Source organism: Oryzias latipes, chromosome 17 (genome assembly GCF_053564925.1).
Source record: "Oryzias latipes strain Hd-rR chromosome 17, Olatipes_Hd-rR_3.1".
NCBI classification, from domain to species: domain Eukaryota; kingdom Metazoa; phylum Chordata; class Actinopteri; order Beloniformes; family Adrianichthyidae; genus Oryzias; species Oryzias latipes.
In genome coordinates, this window is record NC_136253.1 from 11928718 (window position 1) to 11946488 (window position 17771).

The 17771-nt window shown below is 39.6% G+C and overlaps 1 protein-coding gene across 3 annotated transcripts in view; it reads right to left on the bottom strand.

Annotated features, from left to right (window-relative positions):
• Positions 1–17358, bottom strand: part of hhla1 (HHLA1 neighbor of OC90) — a 40354-nt gene extending 22996 nt beyond the window's left edge. Inside the window, exons 1-12 of one of the 3 annotated variants that reach the window (XM_078934429.1) lie at positions 15404–17358; positions 14962–15066; positions 14526–14582; positions 12240–12320; positions 12084–12167; positions 11111–11194; positions 10956–11039; positions 10765–10821; positions 3301–3381; positions 2810–2842; positions 2653–2727; positions 1753–2244 (exon numbers count right to left, since the gene is read on the bottom strand). In XM_078934429.1, coding sequence (XP_078790555.1) covers positions 1753–2244; positions 2653–2727; positions 2810–2842; positions 3301–3381; positions 10765–10821; positions 10956–11039; positions 11111–11194; positions 12084–12167; positions 12240–12320; positions 14526–14582; positions 14962–15052 — 1219 coding nt within the window. In that variant the 5' untranslated portion in view covers positions 15053–15066; positions 15404–17358. Of the gene's footprint in view, positions 1–1752; positions 2245–2652; positions 2728–2809; positions 2843–3300; positions 3382–10764; positions 10822–10955; positions 11040–11110; positions 11195–12083; positions 12168–12239; positions 12321–14525; positions 14583–14961 lie in introns of all 3 variants that reach the window. The other 2 variants (XM_078934428.1, XM_078934430.1) reach the window with 2 other exon arrangements.
• Positions 17359–17771: the final 413 nt, after the last annotated feature.

Genomic DNA, 17771 nt, shown 5'->3' on the forward strand with positions numbered 1-17771 from the left:
CCGTCAGAATTGTACATAAAGCCGGATATCTTGATCATACAAACAATTTATTCTATCAATCTAGACTTTTAAAACTGTATGACCTTGTGGATTTTTACACTGCGCAACTTTTATACAGAGCCAGCTGGAAACTGTTACCATCCAACATCCAAAAACAGTTCTTAGAAAATGAAGGAGGCTACAGACTGAGGGGAATTAGGAACTTCAAGATCAAACTGATAAGAACCACAAAAAAGGTTTCTGTGTCGGTGTGTGGCACTAAGCTTTGGAACAGTTTAAGTAATGAGCTCAAAAAATGTTCAAATATTCAAATATTAAAGAAAATGTATAAAGAAACTCTTATTTCAGGATATGAAGATAAGAGGATTTAAGGATCATCAGGTGTTTGAATAATTCCAAATACATGTGTGAACTTCATTGTGGTGAAATAATCAAAGCTCTTTTAATCACCACCAATGAGTGTTACATTGTAATGTGCAATAATGATTACTGAAAGGTTTGAATTACAACCAATAAGCTATTGATTTTGTTTACTTGATCTGCAATGTGTAGCAATAATTACTGGTTTAGTGTTATCATGTGTTCTAATGATAATCAATGATTATTACATAATGGTTACCATTACTGTTTACTGAAAGCATGAATGAATGTTTTCTAAAGATAATCAATCATTACTAGGAACTGGATTTTGTTACTTGAAGACAATCTATCTGATCAAAACCGGATTTAAAACACTGTAAAACTATCAAATGAATGAACTCAGTAGGGGTGGGATTATATAAACGTGCTTCTTCCTACTCCTTTTCAAGCAATAAATCAAACTCTACTTATACTTTAGATAATAATCACTGTATTAATTTAGCAAATGTGTTATAAGTGACATTTTGGTTTTGTTTTATTTTCTGTCTTTTTAATCTATGCATTTCATCATTTCTGTATTGAGTTTGATAAATATGTGTAAATTCTTTATTGCATTGACTACAATGCTTGAAATAAATCAATAAATCAAATAAATCAAATCAAATCAAATTAAGGTTGAGTCATAGCAGCTTGACTCAAAAACGTTTGGCCGCGTTTAGCCTCACCAGGTAAATTTGTTGCCTCTCTCACCTGTGTTGCAACCTTCATAGCAGCTGCTGTCCAGCCAATCATTGCCAGAAAGTCACCAGAGCCTGTGACTCCCCAGCCAGGGTGGGTTTGCCTGTTTTACTCGCCTGAAAAACGCTCTTCTTCTGGTGAGACTGTTTAGTTTAGTTTGTTTTTGGTTTTGGATTACAGAACATTTGGATTATCTTGACCATGTAGTTGAACTATTAGTCCCCACCAGATACTACCTTCATCACACAAGTGAGTGACGTTCAGCCTTTGCAGTTTTTGTTGCAACTCCTCTTAATCTGGAAATACCTTTGTTCTCTCTTCCAAGAAGGTCCGTCACCTCCTGGTGGACCAAGGAGAAATTGCCACAGACTCTCAAAGAACTTTTATGTCTTTATGTGATTATTCATATTTTGCTCAACTAATTCTGAGCAGTGAGTGAATCATTCGCTTCCTGCTCACTTTTCAGATGACTTTTGGGCTGGAAAACCGGAACTCCATCTGGCAACACTGCCTTAATTTTCTAACGCTTGAAACTGTGACACAACATCAGACTGAAGGATAAACGCAGCTTTCTGCTGCATCAGTTTAGATTATTTCCACTATTGAGTGAAAATCCTGCAGGAGGATTGCGGTTGGAGAGTGGTGAACGTTTACCTGCTTCCTCTGTTTGCACCAACGTGCTGGACGCTGTCGTTCTCCTGCCGGTGCTCCTCCTGGATGCCGTGGAAGTGGCTGTGGACTGGACGGGTGGGAATCTGGTTGCTACAGCAGCAGCAGCAGCAGAGGTTTGTTGAACCGCTGTCCTCGCTGCTGCTGTCACCAGAGAGGGACCAGGACCTGGTGTGTGTGGTTCTGAGGTGAGCTGGGAGGAGGTTGCAGGTGTACTTCCTGGGGCGATTGAAGAGGAGGAGGAGAAGGAGAAGGAGCTCCATTGCCGAGGATTTGTGTCCGAGGATCCAGCTGTTGTTGTTCTGGGATGTGAAGCTGAAGTTTTGGTTTCCACTGATGGCGTGCTAAACCTTCGGGTTGTCCGTGGCGTCTCCTGCCTTCTAGTTGTGGGAGTCTGGGGCACGAAGGTCGTGGGAGATCGTCGTGCTGTGACCTCATTTGTCGTCACAGATTTTTGTTCCAGAGTGACTGTTGAAGCTGAACATCAGCGACATGAAGAAAATAAAAGGAAAAGGTATTTTTGATCCTCAAGCAAGTTTCATAAAATGTGAGTTTCTACTTGAATAAACATTGTTAAAGATTAAATCCACAGAGTTCAGCCTTTACATTGTTTTATCACAGAGAAATAAAAAAATTGAATTCGGATGAATGGCAAATATGCCAAACATTATTTCAATCTAGTTCATTTTATTCTTTTTCAGACACCCATGAACTGTGCGCATGTGCATGTGCGCTCAGCCTTCAGTGGCTGCAAGGTGAATTGAGTTTGAGACCCCTGCTTTAAAGCCACAACTAAGTTCCTGAAACTACACACATCCTTCATATGGGTACAAATAATTTATTTAAAAAAGGATTTTGTTGGTTTTCAAAGTGTCACAGACTCACCGTCGCTGCTGGCCGGCGTGGAGCTCATCCCAGATGGAGGAGAGTGACTCAAACTGGTGAGCTGCTGGTTCCATTCTGAGGTAAAAACAGACATAGATCAGGTTTTAAGGACAGAAACAGCTCTTTGATGACCAACTTCTTCTTAGTAAACACTCACCACCAGGAAGCTCCAAGGAAGATATGTTGGTTACTAAGAAATGGAAAAAAAAAGCTCTAGAAATGTCTTACATTTTCTCCTTCAAATAAGATTTATCTCCAAATTTCACAATAAAATAAATCTTCATTGCAAATTGTGTTTAAATTTCCAGATTACTGAAAACAGGAAGCATCTAATCAGCAAAAGTTTATGGCGTCTTTCTTTTTGCCCACAATTCACCAAATAATATTTGTTTGGTCTGTTTGTTTGTTTACAAATAAAAAATGCTCCAATGTTGGAGTTAAATCCATGAAGGATAGTGTGAAATCACAGCTAACAACACGACAGTCATGGAAACAAAAAAGATTCTAATGATTTAACATTCAGAAAATGTGACTAAAATTCTCAATCAAACAGATTATAAAGAGCAAAAACACAAAAGCACAATAATCTGTGTTGAAACAGTTGTAGCAGGTGAGTGCTGCCACCTGCTGGTCATGCGACTCATTCACCTGTTTGGGGACTTTCAACAATAGTCTGGTTGAATAGTGGAGTGATGGAGCCGTCTCTCCAAAGATCAGGAATGTCTCTGCCTGAAGAAGCAGAACCATCCAAGAGGAAGATTTTTAAAAAATTAAAGCCCTGCAGAATTGTTCATATTTTTTTTGAATAAAATCTTGATTCAGATCTTTGTTTAGGAACAGCAGATCGGACCGATCAGATCTAAAGTCTTGTGAGGTCTCATTAATGTATTAGGTGGTTTAAAACCTTTCCTTTTCTAGGAGTTTGAAAAATCAGACAATGATAAATAGATTAGCATTTTGCAAATCACCATTACAATTGAACACTGTAAAAAAGTATGGTTTGACATTTTGACCCCCCCCCTTTTTTAAGTTATTATAATTTTCTATATTGTCCTGTTTTACAGCTGAACAAACAGAAGGCCTCTTGTGTTGGACACTTTTTACTGTTACAATAGGAGGTTATGAATCTTATGACACATGAGGTGTTTATTTGGATGAACCCCTGTCAGTATTTAAAGCTTAACAGTATTTATATTCATTAAATTTGCCTTTATTTCTTGTTGAAATTAAACAATTTTAAACATTTTAAAATCAAAATCAAACCTTTAAAATGTTTTTAAGTTACTTTTCTAATTTTGGAAGAAAACATTTTAGATTAGATGACAATAGAATAGATTCAACTCGACTGTCAATATGTCCAAACACAAGACAAAGAAATGGAGTGAAGTATAAATAAACAGCAAGGGTTTGAAGTTTACTGTTCTAAATGTAAAAAATACAAAAAAAACAAACACTCACATTAATGTTTTTTTTTTGTTCTTACATACACCACTAGGTGCTACTTGGATACATCATCAGTGATGAACCTGAGGTCATGGGGTGTTTTGGGTCTTTAATCATCAAACAAACTCGCTCAAATGACCCGGCCAGGGGCAATCGGTCCCTGACTTGGTTCCAAGTGGCCCACTACTCCACAAATCCCCCCTCAGGATCCAAAGCCATCTTAAGGCTTTCTTCGCAGCCTTATTGATGTTTTTATGGCTCTTCTGCACAGCTGACCTTTTCCCTCAAGGAATTGAGTAAGCCCTGGCTGCAGCCTGCAGAACGGCTCAACGTAGTGGAATGCTGGAACGCTGAGGAATGTGAACACGCTGTGGAATGTTAACCCCGCCCACGCTGAGCCCGTGCATTTGATTCACCTTCGTCAGTGCAGTTGTGATTGCAGGAAAGGGGAAGAATAAGTGGAGCATATTTTGTGTCATTGGTAATTATATGAGGAAGAAAGAGAACAGAGGGGAGGAAAATTTGAATGGTGCAATGTTTTTTTTATCACTCAAAAAAATGATTCAAGCCCCTCTTTCATGTAACACTATAAAATTGTGTTTGTTTTATTTAAAAATATTTATTTTAAAAGAATGTATCTACATTTAATTCACCTAACACAAAATGTATTAATAGTTTCCCCGAGAACTCCAGTAATCCAGAATAATTGAGTTCAAGTAAGGGACATGCTGTTGAATGCTGTTTCCCTGTTTCTCTTTATTTATTCTTTTTGCTGTCTTACGGCTACAATTTTTCACATATTTTAACCATTCAACTATTAAAATGTTCAACTCCTTCGTCTAATGCCTGGTTTGACTTTTGGTCCTTCAAATCCTTCGACTTTTCACGTAAAAAACGAACTGTGGCATGAAATCGTTTCAACTCGGCTTCTCCCAATAAGATGAAACACGACGAGCCTCATTCGTGTAAATAATTAATCTATTTGTTTATACCGGCGGCTCTATGACATCACAAAAGTGTTAGCTCACTGGATTAGTTAGCAGGTTTAACATCCAGAGGTTCTGCGTTTGAGGCTGGTTTCAGACTGCTGTTGCATGTTTTTTTTTCCCTTGCCTTTCTTGATAAAAATTAAGTTCAATTGACTCAATTATATTTCGTTACATGGAAGAATTTTCTTTGAGGTGGGGTTACACATATTTATTGGATGGAAATCCTGCCCACAATTAAATTGAGTTCATCCAATGAGTTATTTTTTTGAGTCCGTGAGGCCAGACAAAATTTATTAACTCCCTAATACATGCACATGGAAACTTGTAAAATGCATAAGAAGACAGCAATCACTGTATAAATTCTCTAATTCAATAAAAAAAAAAAATTTATTTAGCGCCAATTCGAATTACAGACGTCTCAATGGGCTTCATACCGGTAATTGTAAGGTAAACATACAACGACAAAGGGATCATTAACACAAAGAGTGCATTAGGATTAATACTAAACTTGAACAAAACAGATTAATCTAAACTGATATTCCTGCCCTTAGACCCCCCCTTCACGGTAAGGAAAAACTCCTTAAAAACTGGTAGGTGGCAATATTGCACATGGAAACTTGTGAAACCAAAGAAGAAGATGGGCTCAGCATGGGCGGGGTTAACATTCCACAGCATGTTCACATTCCTCAGCGTTTCAGCATTCCACTATGTTGTGCAGTTCTGCAGGCTGCAGCCAGGGGTAGTTGAAGGAATTTGAGGGTATGTGGTAGTGACTGGCGAGAAAAACCCCAGCTCCCCAACTCAACTGTTTCACAGCTGGCTTTCCAGATTTTGCACCGGCATTCTGACACTAGCTTGGCGTATTTGGCCCACATGTGTTCGTTGGGCTCCTCCATTCTGTCTTTCCAGTCAACAGTAAGCTTAACCAGGACCACTTGCTTTCATGACTGATGTTAACACCATGTCTGGGTGGAGTGAACTGTTGTGCTCTGGGAACTTGAGTTGTTCTAGGTGGACTTGGAGTCTCGTGGAGTGGTGAGAACCCCTCTTGCAGGCTTGGCTGCTGTTGTGCCTTCTCCCCAGCTCTGACAAAGGTGATAGACTGCTTGGGGGTGTGTTGGTACTTGCAGTTGATGATTGCTGTCCTTACTGTGTCTGCCAAAGCCCTCAGGATTTGGTTGTCATCCCATATTTACTCTGAACTATTGACCTATTAAACTACTGTGTGATCATATGTGACGAAGTGTGCAGACTCTTTTTGCAAGAACTTGTTTTCCAGGAAAGTACAAGAAAATCCTTTGACTGCAGCACAACGGCCCAGCATTTATCCAGCAAGTTATCTCTGCAAAACAGGATGCAGGCCCTAACCAAAGACTGCTGAGCCAGCATAACATGTGAACAAATATGTTTAGTTTTCTGTCTAACTAAATATGTTTAGTCAGTTTCCTGGCCTGCATGGCTGCTGTGTGACCCCTAACCTTTAGAACGGTCACACACATGTAACCTAAGAAATGCCCTGAGATTAATAAAAGGAGAGGGGATGGCAGAATATGCTTCAGAGCAGTTGGAGATTGTAACTGAGCATATCTCTATCCGTTTTCCTCAAGCGTAAAGGTACCTTGAATCTTTCTTGCCTTTCTGTCCTTACGTTATTTTCTGACGTTGCAGTTTGTTTGAACCCAACATAAACGTGGTCATTCGAGCCGGAGATCACTACACCTAAGGATTACGGGGGGCATGGTGGAACTCTAGGAAAACGATGGTCACAGTCAGCGAACCAAGGGTGAGCTGTTGAGACCCTTTCCGGGGTTGGTTTCCCTCCAGGGGATGAGTCGTTCTAACCCCTGAAATGGCTGCAGTGGGCAACCTCACAGCTAGGTTTCCTCACTGTGAGGTCGCCCATAAATACTCTTATAGGGGATCGCAGAGTGCCAGACTTGAGTATTGTTTTTAGTTTTACCTTATTTTCACGACCATAGGGCACACTGGGTTATAGGGTGCAGTCTCAGGTATGGGGGATTTTTCTGTATTTGACACATACAACAGGCGCAGCAGGTGTTAGGGCGTAGGCAAGTTAACACATACCGGTAAAACATGCATGCTAGTGTGTGTTTAAAAAAGGCAGCAGGTGCAAAACTGAGTTGGTTTTGATTTATTTTTCATCTTTCAGTCATCAATCAGCATCCAAAAATCTGTCAAAGTCCTCATCTTCTGTGTCCGAAATTAACAGGTGTGCAAAATTTCATTAAACACGGCAGGTTCCCTTTGGTCATTGTCAGAGTTCGTCTCATTGCTGTGTGGCCCCTCGAGAATGATGTCAGCTTTTCGGCACTTTGTAAGCAGTGCAAGCAGACACATTAGTTCAAGCTTCTAAAATCCATTCACAAATTTTGGCGTAACTTGCCCTGCGCTGCCTTCCACAACAATAAAGGCTTTGCCCCATTGTGAGTATCGCTACCATGCTGCTACCGTTCTTTTTGACGGTGTGACTTACCAGGATGTCATCCGTGTTAGTGATGTGGCTGTGCTGGAGGTGTTTGTCGGCAATCTTTTACTGTAGTAGTAACGGAAGATGGGCAGCTTTTCATTATAATCCGCTGGAAGTTGCTGCACCACCGTATTCCTCGTCGGGATGGAAAGATGAAAGTGTTTTTATAAAGCGAAAGTAAAAGCTTTATTCGCAAGTGTTACTGCCCTCAGACGAATGGTGACTATAGAGATGCGTCTCTTAGCTGTTCGCTGATCGTTTATTATTTAATTCATCGCTCGAGTCGCCTTTTTTCCACGGAAACTCAGCCGCTTCATCTTGACTTGTCTGAGTTCATTTTCCAGCTTCCTCCACTTGGCTTCCTCCACTTGGCTTCCTCCACTTGTGAACAATGGATTAATTCATCTTGAATTCTCTCGCAGCTGCTCACGTGTTCCTACGCGTAACTGATAGCTTGCAGTTTAAACTGTGCTTTAGTGATGTTGTAAACAATGCTGTTCTGTTGTTCACACCCACAATTCCCTCCCGTGTTCCCATGCCGTCGTCTTCTATGTTCCACAACAACACATGCACCGCCTCATAGGGTGTCCCCTACCTTTTGGAGAAAATTTAAGACTTTAAAGTGTGCCTTATGGTCGGGAAAATACGGTAATTGGGAGTTTTGATGGGGTCACGTCAGTTGTCAAACCTTTGACAGAGTTGAGGGTATAGGATTACAGAATAACAAATTAATTAAATTTAATTACTTTTGTCAAATATGTGTATACAAATGCAGAGTTGGGGATCGGTCAAAGTACAGACATGACATCATTGGTGCAGTCACATTGCTTCAATTCAAAATCCAATGATAGATAGAGATTAAGTGAGAAGACCTCCCGTCTCGAGTGTTGGACTCACATCCCCAAGAAGCAACAGGTGAGCAGAAGAGCAGAAACCCCGTTGCAAATTAAATGGTTCCTAGATTCATTAACCAGATTAGTTTCCCCCGAAAATCCAGAAAAATATTTCAGTCTGAATACATTCAAGCAGACCCTGGTTTGGGACCAGGAATCGCTCTCCGACCCATCTTTCAAGGTGGTCTCAGTTCGTTTCCAGTCGGACTGAGCTTTGGTTTGCCCGGAATTCCTTAGTCTAAATAAAATCCGTCCTCGGAGCAGACAACTGAACCAATTCAGACGTCGATTTAAAGAGAGTAGGAATGAAACAACAGATGAACCGTGGACAAATATAAAGCAACGATCCCTTGGCTTAGAACAAAAATCCACTGCGAGGCTCAAAACTATGGGTGCTCCCAGAGTTCGTCCTCTGGTGTCTCTTGTTCTGAGTCCTCCTGGCCTGGTGTGCCCATGTCAGGTGCATTAGACGCAGGGGTTGGGGGATTGTGGGGAGGAAGGTGCTGGAGATGAGTTGTTGTGTGTTGCTCGGATGCTGACACCCAAGCCAACAGGAGGACGGGGCGGATGGTACCTTCTGGGTTCTCTCTTTTTAAGCTTTTCTAATATTAATTTCTTTTGTCTTTGAGTTTGTTTTTGTGTATATCATTGTGAGGGGCTTATTTTATTATATTATTGCATGTGTGGGGATTGGTATTTTTGTGTTCTTGTTTGTTTTTATGTACAGCACCTTGAGCTGTTCCTATTACAAGAAAGGTGCTTTATAAATAAAATTAATTTGTAATTTGAATACACCCTTTCAGTTTCAGATTCGATAGTTATATGTAAATAAGTGTAGCAGTCTTTTATCACATATCACTTTGCACAATGGCATGGGACTCGTGTTGTAACTTGTTTGTGTCATTTTTCACCCTTTTGTCTGATTTATAAAATCAGCTTCTTTGGACGAGGTAATATCCTCAAACTTAAAGTTAAATGGGGGTAACAAGGGGGTCTTGTTAATGTTGTTTTTCCCTTGAGAATGTGTATATGAGTGGAAAAAAAAGTATAGTAAACTAATGAGTAGTGAATTACTTTTTAAATGAAGGAATGAGTACAATAATTTAATTACAATTTCATCCAGTAACTAAAGTAAAGTAGTCAATAACTTTTTTAAGTAATTTACCAAACACTGTTTCGAATAATAATAAGTGCATTGTTCATGTATATTTAAACGTTTAAATCAAATCACTTCACTAGAGCCTCATAATTAGAACTTTAGGGGTCAAATGATGAAACTTTGTGGAACACCAACTGAGAGGCCATCTGAGATGAACAGCTGAGTCATTACAGAGTGCAGGATTGCGACAAAAAAAAGTTTTTTTTTCGGTGGTCATTGTAGTTCTTCTTCCCACCAATTAATAGCTTGTGAAGTTTTACTCTTAAGCTCATTAGCATCCCATAGTTGGGGTTTTTTTGTGTAGGTTTTTTTGTGTTACTGCAGGGTGCGATTACCCCTGCAGTCAGAGTTTGTGTTGAGATAACTTTAGTCAATCCATTCAGGCTGAAAACGTATTTTTCATTGCTAAATTAGGATGTAATGTATGTCTTTGACCACCATGAGGTGCAGTTTAGTTGCTCACAATGCACTGTGAGTGAGTGGGAACAGTTTGGAGCTGTCCTGAGCCATTAGTTAAACTTTTTTGTTACTACATATACTGAGAGATGAAATACTGTTTTCCCCATTAGCTTCACAGCTTCAGTTTGGTTCACCAAAGTTGAAACGTTTTTTCTGACTCATGTTGCTTCAGAAAAATAATTGAAAGTAACAACTTTTCAGTGGACTTGCCCTGCACAATAATTGTAAATTTACCTTCATCATGATATTAGCCTTTGAAATACCCGAATCGCAAAAGATGGCGAATACTGCAGAAAATGGTTACCTTAAATGTTTACACACACGCCAATACAATTTTACAACACCTTGAATTACTTAAAGAATCCAAAAGAGCCCTTTATGCATTTGACCAATCGGATAGACCCTTCACATCATTGACAAATCTAATTAAGCCTTTTTAAGTTAGATGTCCGCCTCCTATGTATAAGTGGGTCATTTTGTGTTTAATTGAAGTTATGGTGGCCTTTCTTTAAACTTTTTTATGTTTTGCTATTTGATCATGTATTGGAAGTCATATACCCATTGCAATATTGATCATCGTAGGTTTTCTTCACATGTTGCAGCCCAACCGGGGACTTTCCTTCTTTAAATTTCCCTATCTTTTGATTGGTTATAATACAGTAAGGTGAGGTTTCTATTTACCCGTCTTCCCCGCCATCACGCAGATGTAGATGCAGTCCGAGTCGTTCCGCTGACTTACTGAGACACAGAAGCAGAAACACAAAATTTCAACTCTATTTTACAAAATGTCAACTCCAATACCCAAATATCAAACTGTTTTTTTTAATCCCTTCCACCTGACAAATCCCTCCCACCTGACAAATCCCTCCCACCTGACAAAAAGGAGGAAGACTTGAAGAGTTCTTGCAGGTGACTGGTGGAGTTCCCCATCACATCCAAGAGTACAGCTGTGAAATCTGATGTGATAAGAAGATTTTTCAAAGGTGTTCTTTAATGATTCCCTTCTGCTGAGCAGTAACTGTCAGACCTGTTAAATCGTTGGTCTGGTTAGTGACACAGTAGCAGAACCTCCTCTTGAACACGCCGCTGTCCACGCCTCTGACGCTGGAGACTGGAAAAACATCCAGAGAGCAGAATGAGGTCAGGGAGACACAGACTAAAAACATTTTAATCTCTAAAACGTTAATATTTTACAGTATTTCATTAAAAGAAAATGAGTTTAATCGGTTAAATAAACTTAAGTAAAATATAGTGGAAATAAAACCAGTGTATTTATCAAAAATTAGCAGTGATCAGAACCACAAGATGGCAGCATAGTCAAAGACATGAACTGCAGGAAACAGCAACAGGTAGAGCTGGGAGTAAGCGCACATGTGAGTCTGTGTGTACATGCATGTATCTCTGTGTGCATATGTTTGTGTAATAATGATTACATGTTGTTTGAGTGTACATGTCTGGATGCATATAAATGTGTATGTATGTGTAATTGTGTGTGTACAACTGCCTGTGAATTCATGTGGCCAGGTGGTAATGTGCGCATGGGCATGTTTGCATGAGTGAGTGTGTGTGTTTGTGCGTGTGTGAATACATGTGTGCCCATGGGCATGTTTACACGTGTGTGTGTGTGATTGTTTGATTGTGCTTGTGTGTAAAGGTTGCGCACATATGTGTGCAAATTCTTTAAAAATTAAAATGGTTTTCAGGTTTCGTAATTGTTAAGTGTACTTCCTGATTTTTTTTTTACAGCAGCAGCAGTTCAGGAAATGTTGGATCCTACAACTTAGTAAAAAACTGTTAGGTCCTCCAAAGAATAATTACGAGTATGTGTGTGTCCTGCATGTGTGTGCATGTGTGCGTTCGTACACAAGTGTACATGTGGATTAGAATGTGTGTCCTTGAATGCATAAATGCACGAACCTGTGCATGCATTTGTCTGTGTGTGTCTGTGTTTGTGTGTGTGTGTGTGCACATGTGCGAGTTCATGTGGAAGTGTGACGTACTGTTGTAGACCAGCAGGGTGAGCTTGTGTAGAGCCAGAGAGCTGTAGGACATGATGCTGAGCAGAGAGAAGAGCTGCTGGGATCCTGCAGGACAGCAGTCATGGAACCACATCAACACACGTGTGAAACATGCAGATTTGTGCAACAAATACTCACCTGTCTGACTTGAATTTATTAAAGTATTGACGAGGGAGGTGAGGTCGATGGCATCCGGATCGATGTGCTCCGCCAGCGTATCTGAGGAGTGAAGGCATAGAGAGTTTAGTCACAGTTTAATCTCTGATGCTGTCTCAGCAGGAAGGGCCTGAATAATTACTTGAGGAACTAACGGTACCAGTAAAGAGACAATTACGCAGCCGAGTTGTATCCTGGGGTGTTAGTCATGTGACCAACTCAAGGTCAGATCAAAAGTTAGTCCTTCAGCTTAGCCATGACTGAAACATCCAGATCATCCTGTACGTTAGAGGGTAGCCCCCGATATCGAGAAGTAAAGAAAATACTATTGATTTTTAAGAAAACACATCCAATGTATCGTTTTGATCAGGCTTTAATACAAATACGAAATATAGAAATTCTGAACAGAATTAGAAAAAGCATGCAGCTATCTAGAAGAAATGGGGGAATCAGAATTAACATGATTTTTTGATTTTTCAGCCTTGTGACATTTTTGTTATTGAGCCCCATTTAAAAAAAGACTAAGTTTGAAAATAAAAAAATCCAGCTTTAAACTAAAAAACAGCACATCTGTGAACTAAAAACCTTTTCTTCTTCTGATAGGCCTTAATGCAATTTGTTTTCAAGAATTAAAAAAAAGAATCCCAAACTCATTCTGTGACTTTTGAAGAACCCCCCCACCTCACATTCCTGATTTGGTAGTAAAGGTTGCAGTACTTCAAAAGACCACTGGATGCTGGTTTCAAAAGGGAGCAGTTTACACTTGATTACCATGTCACTAAACTTACACTCTGGTTTCAGAGTGTAAGTTTGTTCTTGGTTTGTTCTTGGTTTATTACTTTTTTTATTCATGAGACCTGTTAACGTGTTTGTGTCGGGGGTGTGTGTGGTAGTTAATCAGACATCTGTTTATTGACAACCAAACTCTTGCCTATCAGGGGTGTGTATTTAAAATGGTGGGCAGACCTATGAACGACTTCTATGGAGAAGAAAAACAGCTACTCAGTCATTTTATTTATCAGATGAATTATTCTTGCTCTGATACATTTTTAGAAGGCTCTTTCTAATGCAACATTTTAGTGATTTTTTTCTGTAGTTTAAGTTATTCAAGTTATAGACTTACCAAACAGATGCCTCTAAAAAGCAATGGTCTCACGACAAACTTTCAAAACTGATTGACAGGCCATGTCTAAACTCCCTCCTTACTCCCTAACTACTAAAAAGTCAATAAAATGCAGGAATATCCACTGCCCTGGATTTTAAAACCTCAAGACTGTTTTTTAAACTCTGGAGAACTCACAAGGTCAAATTTGGCTGTCCTTTTTTTAAATTGCATATTTTTTTAATTTTTATTTCATTTATTCATTCAAGAAATTTTGTTTGGCTGTTAATTGCAGCCACTTAAAATGAACACACACAAATAAAAAGTCAAATTAAGTTTAAGGGCCTAGAAGAAAATTTCTCTTGGGTTCTCAAGGGTTCAATGGGAATTATGACATCACTGATTCTGAAATAAAAACCTTATAAACATTAGTGTTTTACGAAGACTATTTATGAATCCACTGTGATCTAATTATGAAATGGTATATGAAAAAATATATTTAAATACCTTTTTTTTTCACATGAAAAATTGTTTAAACGCAATGGTGGGAGTTGTTGCCATAGAAACATTGACTCAGACCAACTCTGACCAATACCTGCTTATTGACAATTTCTGGCTCCAACATGATGTTGAAAAAAAGGCCACTGAATTTGCTTCCTTTGGTTGAAGAAGGAAGTAAAAAAAAATTATTGATGAGGTCACACTCACCCAGTCCAGCTTTTTTTAAATGGTCATTGGTCATTGTTCCTACCCTATCAGACCTCCAATCAGTGTGTATTTCTGAGAACCAACACCACAAGCCCCTCCCACCTCCAAAGACGGAGTTTATCCATCATAAAATACAACAAAAGCTGTTTGTTTTTCCATTAAAATATTTCATTTCTAACAATCTCTGAAAAAAATAAGGATCAATAATGTATCAGTGAATACAGCAGTTGAAAAAAAGATGTGAAAAAAGTTGGTCAAAATATGCTCAATATTAGACTTTAGAAGCGCAGAACTAAAGATAATTAAAAGAGTCTCAGTTAATTTGTCCAAACATTTCAACTAAACCACAAACACATTTTTATTGTGACAAACCAAAACCATTTGCAAATAAATTTATAGAAACTGAAATAACCATGGCAACACAAACAAAAAGAGCATAAAAGTGAATTCCTAAATACCTGTGGGATCAGGAGAGTGTCTTCTCTGTCTGCCTGCTTCATGTTGGAGTCTAAACGCTTCAGGAAAACAGCAGAAAACAGATGTTTAAAAGAGGAATTCGACATTTCTTTCTTACTTTTCTTCTTCTGGAGTCTAAACTGGGACCCTGGTGACCTGTCCAGGGTGTACCCCGCCCTCACACCACAGTAGCTGGGACAGGCTCCAGCAAATCATGACCCTAAACTGGATTAAGCGCCTTTGGACAAGGGACGGATGTCTATGTGTTACTGAGACCACTTTTTTCCAATCAAACATTGACTTAAACAGAATTTCATTAAACTTTTTCCTACATCTGATGAGGCAGAAACATCCCAACAACTGCCACTGTAAACCAGGAAAAATAACAAAGAAATAAAAAAAAATCATAATTTCACACCATAAATGCTGAGAATTCACCTCGACTGAAGAAAAAAAGGAGGGAGACTGCAGAAAGCGTGGTCAGAAGAGCGAGGCGTGGATGATGCTGGAACCTCAAGGAGCCGGCCATCCTGGTGGTTTACCCTGACAACACAGCAGCATCGGAATGATCACAGGAACCAGTCAGAGGTCTTTCAAGGCTTAATTCAAATCCGAATTTCAAAGAAAAAAAAGTGTTGGAGAATGCAAGAAAAAAAAGGAACAAGTAGCAATAAGTCCTTAAATGAATCAGCGAAAAACACCTGTTGAATGTGAGTACAGGAGGGATGAAAACTTTTAAAAAGCATAAAAGTAAAGAAAAAAACATTTGCTCCACCCTCAGATTACTGGACATAACAAAAAAAAGAAAAACACAAATGGACTGGACCATTTTCCCTACAACCTCCCCATGTAATGACATGAAGACACAGACATGGCTTACCTGCAGCCCAAATCCTCCTGCGATCGCTGCAGCCCTTCTGAACTCCCCCAACATTGAGCCCAACCCCAGAGCTCAGCAGTAAACATGCTGGTTTTGATCAGCCGGGGTGGCAGCAGCATCATCATCCTGACACACAGTCAGACTTTAGGAACAATCTGCCCCCCTATGGCTGCACAGTGCTGCCCCACAGAGGCAGAGAGTAAAAATACTAATTAGTGCAGATCATCTATTTTATTTTTTGCTGAGAGCTCAGAAAAAAATCCACAAAAGGCAGATTACAAATGTGAAACAAAAGCATCAAACCTACTGTTGCTTTAACATTAAAGTTTTAGTTTTCGTTTGACAAAAACTACCCTTCCGTTCAAAAGGAAATGTATTGAAGTCAATCAAAGTTTGTAAAACTACATGAAAAGTTCAAAAAATAAGACTCCAGTTAAGTAAAGTGCAGCTACAGAAAACTACAGGAATACTGAGACATGCGGTCCAGACTTACCGGTATATACTGCAACATGCTGCATAAATGCTTCAGAAAAAAAGAAACTATCAAGAGTATCTAAAGGAGCAGAGTGAAGAGACTATCTGCTAAGACTAACTGCAAACTTCAGGTTAAAACAGGAAAAGTTTGTACCTGAAACCACATTAGAGACAGAAACAGCTGCTCTTTAGTCACAGCAGGGCCGGCCCCGGTCTTCCGGGGGCCCTAAGCGAAATTTAATTTGTGGGCCCTCTAACTGATCAGCAGCACCAACAAAACGCAACTGTTGTAATATAAATGAGATCTCTCTATTTATACATTTTGTGAATGTATCATTATTATTAAAACAGCAACTTAATAGCAAATCTAATATCAATAAAACAATCCAAAATAATGAACACAAGAGCTCAATGAGGGGGATTTTGGAAAGTCATAGTCTTTCTCAGTCTGAAAAGGACCTCTTTGCACCAAATCCATTCTTACTGGATCAGAGAGTGTGGTTGGCCATTCAGCTGGACCAACTGATTTGAGGTAGGTGGAATTTTGGATCCAGTAGGCTCCTCTTCCATAAGCATCTCTCTTGGAGCCTCTGGAACAGAAGATACATAACTTCAAAAAAAGTAAACAGTGAAAAGTCAAACTGTCTAATCAAATCTACATAAAGGTTGCTGTGACGCTGGAAGCAGAATGATGGAAAGAAGTGCCTTCACTTTTGCGTGTGTGTGCAAATGTATGACTATTTTTCAAGTAATTATGAAACAATAAGTTTAATATAGGTTCTATATTGGGTTCTATATTAGATTAGATTCATAAAAGCCTCTAGGAGAAGACGTGATACATCTTCAATACGTAATGATCAACCCAAATCCAGTTTTTCTACTCCACCAATGGATGTATGAGAGTCCACATAGGTGCCCAAATCCAAGCCTTGGTAGTTTTCCAGAAACCCTGCCTAATTTTCTGTTGATTTCCTGGATCAGGTGTGTTTAGCCAATAAGTAGCTTCAAAGGCAGGATGGTTGGAAAACATGTAGGACACCAGCCCTCTAGGCCTTGATTTGGGCACCCCTGGTCTACACAGACCACTGGGAGAAGCAAACATTCCTTAATAGTGTTGTCTGTTGTCCGTGTGATACAGTGTGTCTGTACAAAGAGAAGTGCAAGAGAACAAGTCTGACACAAAGAAGTCTGACGAACACTCGCCACGCCTGCACCGCAGATAAAACCTGACGTCTTTCCCTTCCTTGAAAGACTCTTCACTGGGGGTCCCGCCCAATGAGCTCATTCCTTTTGTCCCACACAAGCCGTACCTTCAGAGGCCGCTGCACCAGCTCCAGGCTTGGCAGAAAGTCTTGAGTCCTGTAACCATAACCTCTGCGGGTCTGAACATCCCTTCCAGAGAGCCATTCAGGCTCCGTATAATGGAGGTGAAGGAAGGAGAGCTTTCACAGGGATAATACCTTGTCTCACGCCAGATTGAATTCCTGCATTTTGTCAGCTGTGTGGCCTACGGATTTGCCGCCAGCATGTGTGAGCTTTGGCTTATATCACATATTGCACTGTCACATGAAGATGCAGATTGGTTTATCAGTCAGGAAATTGCAGGAATTTTTGTTTATTCGATGGAGAAATGTGTCAAAGACGGACATATTTATTGATAATCTGATAATTTTCATGTACTAGTTTTTGCTCATGGATGACAAGGACATTAAGGTCTGCTTTGAAAAACAAAAGACTGGTTGTCTGGCTTAGTAACTCCTCTGTGTGGGGATGCTTGATACCCATCAGTGATGTCAGGATGTAAGGAAACACCTTCAATTCCAGATCAAAGATTCAATCATATCGTTCTTCTCTTAATGTCACATTGGATTTATTTCAGCAACTATGCAGAAAA